This window comes from Ictidomys tridecemlineatus, chromosome 3, assembly GCF_052094955.1.
Source record: "Ictidomys tridecemlineatus isolate mIctTri1 chromosome 3, mIctTri1.hap1, whole genome shotgun sequence".
NCBI classification, from domain to species: domain Eukaryota; kingdom Metazoa; phylum Chordata; class Mammalia; order Rodentia; family Sciuridae; genus Ictidomys; species Ictidomys tridecemlineatus.
In genome coordinates, this window is record NC_135479.1 from 55,640,149 (window position 1) to 55,652,331 (window position 12,183).

Genomic DNA, 12,183 nt, shown 5'->3' on the forward strand with positions numbered 1-12,183 from the left:
GGCAACCAAAGAGCCAAAGAGAGAGAGAAAGAGAGAGAGAGAGAGGGCAGAGACCAGGGTCCCAAAATGTCCTTCAGGGGCACACCCTCAATGATCTAACTTCCTTCTACCACCCCCTGAAGTTCCCACTATCATCCAATAGTGCCACAGGCTAGTGGCCAAGCCTTTTTTTTTAATCACACAAACTTTTGGGGGACATTTAGGATCCAAACTGTCAATTAGAAAACAATTTTACATTTTTTGCTAAGTCGTTGACATCCGATGTGTAACTTTTATACGTAAAGCTCATCTCAATTTAGAAGTTAAATATTCATTCAAAACACTTGTATTTCAACTTCATAAAAGTTAAGAGTTGAAACAATGGGTTCCTATACCCAAGTCAGCTTAAACATCTTTAAAAGTTTTCCTATTACTAAAATAAGTTCCCGTTTCTACACTTCAATTTTAAAGGCATTAACATGAAATAGAATGTAAAATTCAGGGCATGGCCTCGTGCACCTGTGGTCCCAACTTCTCGGGAAGCTGAGGCAGGAGGCTCACTTGAGCCTAGGAGGTCAAGGACAGTCTGGCTCATGTGACAAGACTATTTTAGATTTTTTTAAAAAATCAGTCCTTCTCTCACAATAACCACACTTCAAGTGCCCAATGGTCACCCATGGCCAGTGGTTACCTTTTGGACAATATGATCCTAGACCTTGAGAATAACAACTCATAGTCTGATTACTTTATGGAAAAATAGGTTCTGAAAAGCAATTTTGAATGAGCCCATCTGCAGAACTAGAACAATGAGAGAAATGGATCTGTCAACACAGGCTCTGGAATCAGATATACCAGGGTTCCGGTTCGAGTTTGTGTGTGCAAATGGCCTCTCGTATGTTTTCTTAGTCCTCTTGTTGCCAGGGCAAGGGCAGGGGTTTCCAGGTTGTTCTGAGTCAGGGTTCTCCTCCTCCCAAGCAAAGAATTGAAGGAGACCCAGGAGGTTGGCAGGAAAGGCAGAGGCTTATTGAAAGTGAAAGTAACACATTGGGAGGGTAGATTGGGTGGAGGGTAGAGTGGGTGGAGGGTAGAGTGGCTCAAGGCTCTGTCAACACCATAGGCCTCACTTTTATTCTCCCCTTCTCCCTTAGCTGGATCTGAGGTTGATTGGCACCTTGAATGACAGCTGAATTTTATATAATTTCTTTTCTGCTGCCCATGTATGTTTCTTTTTCCCTCAGAAAATGCACAGAAGGGGAGCAAACCACAATGCTAATGATAGGTTCGACAGCAACAAGTTAACTTTAGGTCGGTCTTTGGGGCTACTGCACATACCTGAGACTGAGAGCTTTCCCTTCGTGAGTGATCTTGAATTCCCTTTGTGGTCATCTAGCTTTCGCACTTTAACCACAAGATGGCCATGTTTTCCTTCACAAGAAGGGGCTTAAGGTACAGTGCGGTGAGGGCCTAGGTTGAGCTGAGAACCCTAAGAGATTGTTCCTTCCGTGTGCCCTATCTCCTACCTTAACACTCTGAGCCTTCGGATCCTTATCTGCAAAATGGCCATCGTACCTAGCACCTTTGTCGAGGGTTGTCAGACTGTATTAATGTTCAGTAAGTGGAAGCAGATTATGGTGCCTTGATTTGAGGCACCATAAATCCAATCTCAGTCTGTGACTCCACCATCTTCACAGGATGAAGATGAAAATTAGTTTCCTCTGTGCTTTTTTTTCCCTCTTGTTATAAGGGCACCGGTCATACTGAATATATGAGGCCTACCCTTATATCCTCATCTTAAATTAATTACATCGACACAAAGATTCTGTTTCTAAATAAAGTCAGGTTCACAGTCTGGGAGGCTAGTTCTTCAATATATCTTTTTTGATGGACACGATTTATCCTATAACAATTATGATTCTTTATTACCCTGTAAGACACATAAGCATTGTCATTGATACCAGTTGAGCTTGATAGAATTTGTCCATAGAAAGAAAAACTTTCAGGAACTCTAAGTTGCCCAGTTGGGCCTAGTCCAGTTTCCTTTCCTCTATATTATCACACAAAGCCCTCTGCAGTAAAAGTCAAGAAGAATAAGTGATTCACAGGCATTCATTTTACATAGCTCAACTCAAAAGCTATTGTGCAATTTCATTGCATTCCTCTTTTCACAAAATGAGTTGTTTTGGCTTGGCTTGGCTTGGCTTCCTTCTGCTCTTCGTTTTGTTTTGTGGGCGGGGCTCATCTGGCTGTTCAAAGTCTTTTGCAAATGAGCAAAGCTTTATCTTTCTATATGAGCTTGTTGTGTGAAGCAGCAAAGTCCAGATCCTTCAAAACTCAAGTGTAGTCATAGATGCACACAGGTGAGGGACAATGTGATATGTGGTATACATGATCTTTGATAAATACTCTTTTAAAATATTTGGTTGGATTTTAGCCTAAAGCAACAAAATAAATATAATTAAATAGGACATGATCTTAAAAAATTTTTAGAGGCTGGGGTTGTGGCTCACCTAGCATGTGCAAGGCCCTGGGTTCAATCCTCAGCACAACATAAAAATAAATAAAATAAAGGCATGCATCCAATTACAACTAAAAAAATAAATATTAAAAAAAAATCTAAAGCATTCTATCTAATGAGGAAGGTTGATTGTCTTGTTTCCCCAGAAGAACTAATAAGCAGAAAATGGATGAAATCTTTCTGATAAAATCCTGCTTTTATTATTATCCTTTGGAAGGATTTTTTTTCAATCCCATCAAATGCTGAACTGTAAGGTAATAGGAATGTGTTCTCTTCATTAGGAAATCTCATCTGTGATGAATTTCTTTGTTAACCTTTGAAAAGGCCTCTCACTACCACTCTGGTTGCCAGTTTAGCTCAGTTGTATTTTTCTGTGCAGTCCAAAGTAATTAGGTTAATTAGTCATTTCCATTTAGCTTATTAGAAGGCTAGAAATCCCTTTCCCTCATTTGGGAGATTAAACGTTGCAATTGTGTTCACTCCAGAGCTTCAAGAAACTGTGCTTCAGACCCAGTCCTTGGCAGCTGGGAGTGCTGATCACAGTGTAGTTTTCTCCTTTTTATGGACATGCTGGTGGTGGTGGTGGGGGGGGGGTAATTGGCCTGCAGAAGGGTTAATGATGATGTAAGCTGGGGAGAGGAGGTGAGTGGCTATCTGGAAGAAGATGAAAGTTGGTTCCCCAGCACAGACAGAAATAATTACAGCAGCTGCAGCTTTTCTCAGTCCATCAAGAGCCCTCCTGCTGGCCACCCAGATGTCAAACTTTATTAATTGAGCACTCGCTAAATGCCAGGCCGTGCCTTAGTAAGTTCTTGCCCACCGGGAACTCACAATCTTGTGGGAGTAACAGATAAGTAAACCGGTAATTGCAATTCAATAGCTATCCAGCCCCCGAGGAAGGACCAGGGAGGACTTTATAGTTTTCAAAACTTTGCATCTACTTGAGAGTAAGAGAAGCGGCAGGTGATTACTTGGCCTCACTTTCTAGATGAAAAATCCAAAACTCATGAAGGTATAAAACCAGTCTCCAAGTCCCATGGATCATCACCAGAAATCTTGTCTATCTGAGATTCCTCCACTGTCTCATTCACTGCTTCTCAGCACGAATGAAGATGTGGTCTTCCCTGCTATAAGTGGTCAGCATGAAATTGGGAAGTCACAGAGTACCTGTGAAAGGATCTATGTTCATCCCCCTGGAGGAAAAGAATAGGCAAGTCCAGGTCAAGTGGATGGGTCCTCCTGCAGCTTCACCTTGCCCTTCTCACCAGATTCTTATCCTGCAACCACACTGTTTTCTGCCATGCCCTACCTTCCAGACTGGCTCTTATTGATCCTTCTCATAAAATGCCCTTCCCTTCCATCTCTACCTGACAGAACTCTATACATCTCCCAAGACCATACTCATCTCCTTCCTCCTCAATTTCGGCTTGTAAGCTCCTTGAAAGTCCATGTCTTTTTGTTCACTATTGTGATTTTGGAATCCCTAGAAAGTAGTAGGCATGCAATAAATGTTAAAACAATGATGAATGAGTCAATGAATGAAGGGATTCAAATAACAAGAATGTATTGGGTTTTTTACAAATTCATGGCACTGTCATAGCTGCTTTAAACATGTGGTCTAGCTTTGGAGAAATCAAACACATCAACAGAGTTGAATAATGATGGAGGGACTGCAGGTCAGTAAGTATCTAGGCTAGTGGTGTTGGTGGGCACTCTGGATAAACAGGATAGACACTCATCCATCCAAAATGTAGTTCCTGTGTCAAGACTGATGAAGATGCACACATACCAAAAGGGTATGTAAAAGTTGATTATTCCAATAATGTGGTATACATGGTATGCAAAAGCAAGGGTGATCCCCAGCATTCTAAAAATGGCTTGAGAGAGCCAGGAAAAGAAACCACCTTGGGTACTTATGGTAGTTGGGGGGTGAGTCCGGAGCGGCTGCTTCTGGGCACAGGCAGGGGCTTACCTGGTACAACATCCCTCCTGCATCTAAGGAGGAAATGGCCAGGCTTAGTGATCAGCTTGCCCAGATGTGAGCAGAAGAGGAAGAAGGAGGGATATGGCTTAAATGCTATCAGCAACCAAACATCTGAAACTGATTGAAGGTTTAGTAAAGTTCCCAACTCTGTGAGTAGCTCTATGTGCTCCACCCCAGGGGAAGGACTACATGTTCTACGTTATAGAGTCTGTGCCTGGGGAAAGTCGCTGACTTTGAACTGGCCCTTGACAACTCAGAGAACCTTAATAAATAGAAAGCATGACCAGCCCAAGAAAAGCAAGGAGTAAAATTTAGTGGATAAGACCACTTGCACATGGTAGAAGTAGTGCAAACAAGGAATTGGGTGGGGAACGAGTCAGGCATACTTCCAGGTAGGAGACTGGTAAGCTGAGACAAGGTAGAACCCAGCAGCATACCTGGTAAACTGGATGAATTGGGGGAGAAGAAATACATGAAAAGATTTCATTACTTAGCTATGTCCAAATAGACTTAATCCATACAGAAATAGACAACTCATGGAAATTTTAATAGTTGGCATTAATACAAAGTCAATGAGATATTTTGAGAGATGAATTGACAGGATTTGGTGGCAGAGTGGGTATGCAGATGGAAAGAAGAAGCCTATGACTTAGGTGTCCATGTACCACAACCGGAATGATAATGGTACCCCTTTGTGCCCCTCTTTTCCATGTGATATCATGCAAGTGAGTATGGCTCAGTCTCTGCTGTCTACAGTCTCCTAAACTGGTCATTTGATAATATTGCATATTACTGTGAGCAGTCTGCTGAGGATGAACTGGTCAGAATCCTCCCTCTTCTTTGATTTTTTTTTTCCTGGAGGATGATCCAAGACTCCAAACAGACTATACATGAGACAGCGTTGTGTCTGTAATACCACTTTCCTTTCAACCTCCAAGGCAACACAAATTACAGCTTTTTAGAGAGACTGCATTTTGGAGCAAGATTCTTTGCAATTTCCCAGGCCCTTTCATCAATGGAAGAATTCTCTAATCTGGATCGAGACATTGAAGGATCTGCCAAGAGCTGGAAGAAGTTTGTGGAGTCAGAATGTCCCGAGAAGGAGAAGTTCCCCCAGGAGTGGAAGAACAAGACAGCCCTTCAGCGCCTCTGCATGATGAGGGCCATGCGGCCTGACCGGATGACCTACGCCATGAGGTAGAGAACATGGGATGGTGGGAGGCCCGGGACAGGCACTCCAAAAGACAGTCTCCAGCTTTTCACTGCTATGATCAAATTACCTGACAAGAACGATTTTAGAGGAAGAAAATTTATGTTGGTTCCCAGTTTCTGATGTTCGGTCTATGGTTGGCTGACTCCATTGCTCTAGGCCAGAGACAGAACATCATGGCGGAAGGGCATGGAAAAGAAAATCTGCTCAGGTCATGGCAGCCAGGAAGAAGAGGGGTGGGGCAGAGAGGCCAGGAACAGATATAGTCCAGGTCATGTCCCCAGTGACCTATTTCTCCCAGTCACACCTCAGCTGCCTACAGTTACCACCCAGCAATCTATTCAAATTATTAATCCGTCAAGCAGACTAATCTACTAATGAGGTTACAGAGCCCATCATCTAGTCATTTCACCTCTGAACATCCCTGCATTGCCTAACACATGAGCTTTTAGGGGGATATTAATAATATAAACCATAGCGGTTGAGCGTCAAGGCCATGTGTGTACGGTAATAAGATCCTTTTTATCAACAACCAAAATTCCAAAAGACAGAGAGTTCATCCTTAGCAAGAAAAACATCTCTTTCATCACATGTTTTTTGAAATGGAAAGAAAAATGGTCATAGCTTTAAGTCATGTAATAAATGAATGGCAGAAAAATTGAGGATAATTTTTATCTGCTGGCTTCTAATTTCTCTGAAGAGTTGGAAGACCGTCAGTTGAATTTGTGTGAAAGGGAGAAGGGCAAGGTTGAATATTTGAAGAGAGTAAAGAATGTTGGAAAATAGATCTGTGGAAAAATGGGAGAGAAGGCTGACCAGGGAGCTCCAAGTAGCGTCGAAGGGCCTGGTTACTGGATAAGATCTTACACTTGTAGTGACACCTGTCTTCACCATTGAATGATTTTCTCCAGAATCCCAGGATTTGGAGCTACATTGATCCCGAGCTCAGATCATCTCAAATTGGTGTGTTGAAATAAGAATTAGGCAAGGAAGGTAAGGATGTTGGCAAGAAAATGACTAGGAGTCATAGGCCATGTATTTTGCAGAGGCAGAAAGCAGATTAGTGGTTGCTGAGGATGAGGGCATGAGAATTGGAATCAATTATAAGGAATCTATAGTGTGATGAAAATCGAGTTCAAACACTAGATTATGGTGAAGATTGTGCAACTTGATAAATTTACTTTAAACACATTGAAAAATATACTTTAAAATGAGTGAATTGTAGGGTATATTGATTATACATCAATGAAATTATTTTTTTAAAAGAAATTATAGGTTACGGAGTCTGTTCTGGACAGGAAAATGAATAGATTAAGGCAGTATGGGGGGAAAATACCAAAAGGCTAAGATACTGAAATTCCTGCATTTGTAATGGCACCAGGGCAAAGTATAGGTGAAGTAAAAGTGCATTACCAAAAGAACTATAAGGATAGTTAGTCAGAAAAAGGGATAGCTCCCTTTATGGCATCAGACATAAGAGAAGTTTCCAAGTAATGACATGGATGAAAGTGTAGCCATGGAATCAGGTAGCTGAAGAGGGGAGGAAATGAAAGATTACTCAAATTGAGGTCACTTAGAAGGTAGAAGATTGTCCACATGGATATTGATGTTACCCAGTTAAGAGGAGAGGAAGTCCATAAGCCTAAGGCTCAAGTGTTCAGTGAATGAGAAGAGTGGCCAAATGAGGCAATAGATGACAATGATGTGCATGGATAGTGGTGAGATAGGGAAAATGAGCCTCATTGGAACCATGATAATGGGAAGGTAATGGTTTAAAAAATAGCATTGGACAGGGAGCAGAACCCTGGTCACTGAGAATCCTCAGGTGCAGGAGTATGAGCCCAGTTGAGAAGGCTGCATAAAGAAGTAATGTCCTCGGGAGATAGTGGAAGTCTCAGTGAAGGTCAGGAGTTTGGCCAGATAGTCATAAAACATTTGCAGCTGTGAGGATTTATTTAGCACAAAATGGGCCACTTCAGAAGGGAAGCATTGTTAAATGGAGTGAGAGGAAAGAGAAGGAAGAATGACAAAAGATGAGAGCAAAGAAAGAATCTGATAGAGCTTTAAATCTTGGGCAGGAACAGGACATAGCACGGATCTAGAGAATGGTGGTCTAGCTGCCGAAAGTATTCAGAAGGCATTGGTCCTAATCAACCCTATGGATGGAGAGGGCGCCAGGCAGGAGTTGGCAGTGACTAGTTGGACGGTAGTACACAAGGAGCCCTGATCTAGATGAGCTGTCCTACAACTAGCAGCACACTTTGTAAGTGTTGACAAGTTGTGGACTTGTAGCCAGTCCTAGCTCTATAGCTACCTAATCCACGATCTTGGGCATATTCTTTCTTTTCTAGAGGCTTCCATTTCTCAAATGTTATTCTTTTCGGACTATATGTGTATATACTTTCTTTCTGGCAGAGATTTTGTTGAGGAGAAGTTAGGAAGCAAATACGTAATGGGAAGAGCACTAGATTTTGCAACTTCCTTTGAAGAATCAGGACCAGCCACTCCAATGTTTTTTATCCTGTCCCCAGGGGTGGACCCACTGAAAGATGTGGAAAATCAAGGTAAGGAAAACCTCTTGGAACCAACGTTGCACTAGCCCCCTTTACTCTTGGGTCTGTGGGTTCTCTTTTCCAGATTCAAGGTTCACTATGCAATACTCTCCATTTGCAAACGGTAGAGAATCAAGGTCATGGCTGAAGCAAAACCAGAGAACATCATCAGAGAGAGAGGCCCACTCTGTGCTGTGTAGGGTCCAATTTCACTGGGCCCCCCCCAGACAGTCCTGGATAATTCCTGAATCTCGAAATCCTTAATTTACTCACATGTGTAGAGTTCTTTTTGCTATGTGAAGTGTGGGTTCCAGAGATGAACAAATGGACATATTCAGGGGCCTGTTCCTCTTCCTACCTATTCCTTTTACACTCCACATTATTGAACCAAACTCAATTACTTTTCATTCTCCAAAATATGCTGTTTCCCCTCCTGCATTCTCTTCCCTAGCCTAGGTCTAATTATCCTGCTGGGTTGACTTTCACATCATCACCTCCAAGAAGTCCTATTTGATTCTTGAGGTTGTAGGCTCCCCTCCCATGTATTTCTAGAGCACCCTATCTCTATGAATGCCACATTGTCATTGCCTGGTGACTTCTGTCTCTGAGTGAGCACTCCTTGGGTATTATTTTCAACCTTGGTATCTCTAGTACTTAGTATTGTGTTTTTTATGTCATGGGTATAATCCCTGCCCCACCCCCCAACACACACACTCATCCATAGTACCTGTAGGGAATCGGTTCCAGGACCCCCAACAGATACCTAAACCATGGATGCTCAAGTCCTTTATATAACATGATGTAGTACTTGCATGCATACAACCATGCACCTTCTCCCATATACTTTCAATAACCTCCAGATGAGGTCTTATTTTTTTATATTTATTTTTTAGTTATAGGTGGACATAATATCTTTATTTTACTTTTATGTGGTGCTGAGGATGGAAGCCAGTGCCTCACGCCTGCTAGGGGGTGCTCTATCTCTGAGCCACAGCCACAGCCCTCTAGATGACTTATAATACCCAATGCTATGGAAATAGTTGTTACATTGTTTAGGGAACAACAAGAAAAATCTGCACATGTTTAGTGCAGACACAATTTTTTTTAATATTAATTCATGGTTGGTTGAATCTGTGCAAGAAGAACCCAAGGATACCATGAGCCAATGATTTAAGAAGGAGTGAGCCAATGAATGACTAACACAAACTATAAAACTAGCAAAAGTATTTTTTTTCAGAGTTAAATAAAGACCCGATGAGTTTTTATAAAACAAAAATGCAGACTATGTAATACAACTTCCTGAGTAGTCAGTCTTTTATTCATTGTGTAATGAAAGGAAAATATAGCACATGCCTTGGGAGATAAAACTACCCTGGTCCTAAAGAGTGGATGAGTTGTATAATTGAAAGAAGGAATTACTATTCCTTATTCACTAAATAAATATGGACTTTCACAGTTTCTTAAAAAGAATCAAGTAACACCTGCTCACAGTATTTTTAAAGAATGAATAATAAAGTTGAATTAAAAAAAAAAAAAAAAAAAACCAGCTCCGGCCTTCCCCATACCAAGTTCTTTCTTCCAGGCACTGTTTTTGACCATTTCTAAATTTAGTCCTCCTGAGTTACTTTTCTGTTTCATACTAGTGATCGTTTGTCGCCATTTCTAAATTTAATCAGTTTTAGATACCTATTTATTCCATGAGATGAGAAGTAGGAATCTAGCTCCCACTGTTATCTGAGACTTCATGTGTCTGTTGGTACCCATGTGTCACACAGTAGGTATACAGACCACACTGTCTTTTTTAAGCTTATTTTTTATTTTTTTAAATATTTTTATTAGAGTTGTATGGGGTTTTTTATTTTTTATTTTATTTCATTTTATTTTATTTTTGTTTTGTTTTCTGCTTTCTTGATGCAATGACATTAATGACCTTGTGGATAGGGAGAGAGACTACCCCTCTCAAAGCTCCCAGGTTGGTCTTCCAGATAGGAAAGGGGTCACCTGAGAGCACACTTCTCCTGTGCAAACTAACCAGTCTAGACGTCCACCCATCTCCTTGGTGAGCTCTCACACACCAAGCCCAGTATTCCTCCTGCCCTAAGTCAACCCACAGTCAGGTACCAGAGAAATAGAGATAGTCCAGATGCCCCAACGCTCACCAGAAATAATCATATTAACCAGTCCTGATCTACTTACCCTGCCCTGCCTTGTGTTCCCTATGAAAACCTTGAAAAAGGCTCTGACTTGGATTTCCCCTTGCTCCCTTTGCCTCCTGACCAAAGCTAGTACTTCCCAATTTGGCCCTGCATGGTATAATGTGTCTCTTTCAGGAAATGTGATAAAATGTGATTTAAAAAAAATACCCTTTAGTGGTATTAGCCTCCTTTTGTCCCCTTATCTCCATAAATTAAAATCCCACAGATACAAATGAGATATACTACTACTCACCAAGACTCTATCTGTTCTCCCAAATTTTTCAACAGGTTTTGTTGAGATATAATTCATAAGCCATAAAATTCACCCATTTAAAGTGTATAATTCAGCTAGCCATGATGGTGCACCCTTGTACTCCCAACAACTAGGAAGGCTGAAGCAGGAGGATCACAAGTCCAAGGCTAGCTAGCCTGAGCAATACAGTAAGAACCCCACAACATAAATAAATAAAGTATGCAATTCAAAATATTTTAGTATATTCACAAAACTATGCAACATTCTAAATTTGGAAAAAAAATATTATTTCCCCCCAAATAAATGCTATATATGCTGGCAATCACTTCCTATTGAATCCCACCATCTCCCTAGACCTAGTCAACCATCAATTTACTTTCTGTGTCTAATATATGCCTATTCTGGACATTTCATATACATGGAATCATACAATAAATGCTTCTCCTACGACTAGCTTCTTTCATCTCACAAAAGTTTTTCAAGGTCAAAACATGTATCAGAACTTTCTTCATGTGGCTGGATAATCTTCCATTATATGGCTATACTACGTCTTATTTATACATTCATCTGTTGATGGGCATTTGGGCTGTTTCATCTTTTCATTATCATGAATGATGTTGCTGTGACCATCCACATACAACTTTGTGTGTGCACAAGTGTTTTCAATTACAATAAAAGCATTAAAAATATTTTTAATTCTCCTGGGTATATATCTAGGAGTAGAACTGCTGCATCATATGGTAACTTTATGTTTTAACTTTTTGAGGAACTTCAAAACTGTTTTCCAAAACAGCTGTACAATTTTATATGCCCACCAGTGATAATGTGAATCCAGTTTCTCCACAGCTTCAACACTTGTTATTGTTCATCTTTTACCTACCATAGTGGGTATGAAGGGTATAGCTCCTTATAGTTTGGATTTGCATTTCCCAAATGGTGTTGAGCATCTTTTCATGTGCTTATTGGACATTTATATATATTTCTCTTTAGAGAAATATCTATCCAAATCCTTAGTCCATCTTTAGAATTTTGGTTATTTGACTTTCTATTGTTGAGTAGTAGAGTTCTTTATATATTCTGAATCCAAGGTCTTTATCATACATAAGATTTGCAAATATTTTCTCCCATTCTATGGAGCTTTATTTTACTTGTTTAAGCACAAAATTTTTAATTTTGTTGAAATCCAGTTTATTTCCTTCTTTGAACAATTGTGCTTTGGTATTATTGCATTTTAAAAACTATTGCCCAACCCAAAGTCACAAAGATTTGTTCTCCCATGTTTTCTTCTAAAAGATTTATATTTAGGTCTATGATTCATTTCAAGTTAATGTTTGCATGTGGTGTAAGGAAGAGGTCCAGCTTTGCCCTATGGCATGCGTATAACCAATTGTCCCCTGTGCCATTTACAGAAAAGACTACTCTTTCATGATTGAATTGTCCTAGAACTCTTAACAAAATTAAATTGACCATAAATATAAAAACTTACTTCTGGACT

General features: G+C 40.4%; 1 protein-coding gene across 5 annotated transcripts in view; it reads left to right on the forward strand.

Annotated features, from left to right (window-relative positions):
- The window catches only part of Dnah9 (dynein axonemal heavy chain 9), a 331,866-nt gene that overhangs the window by 273,132 nt on the left and 46,551 nt on the right, over positions 1-12,183 (forward strand). For all 5 annotated transcript variants that reach the window (XM_040269453.2, XM_005332884.4, XM_040269458.2 and 2 more), the window contains 2 exons: positions 5,482-5,675; positions 8,104-8,252. In XM_040269453.2, coding sequence (XP_040125387.2) covers positions 5,482-5,675; positions 8,104-8,252 — 343 coding nt within the window. The remainder of the gene's footprint in view (positions 1-5,481; positions 5,676-8,103; positions 8,253-12,183) is intronic.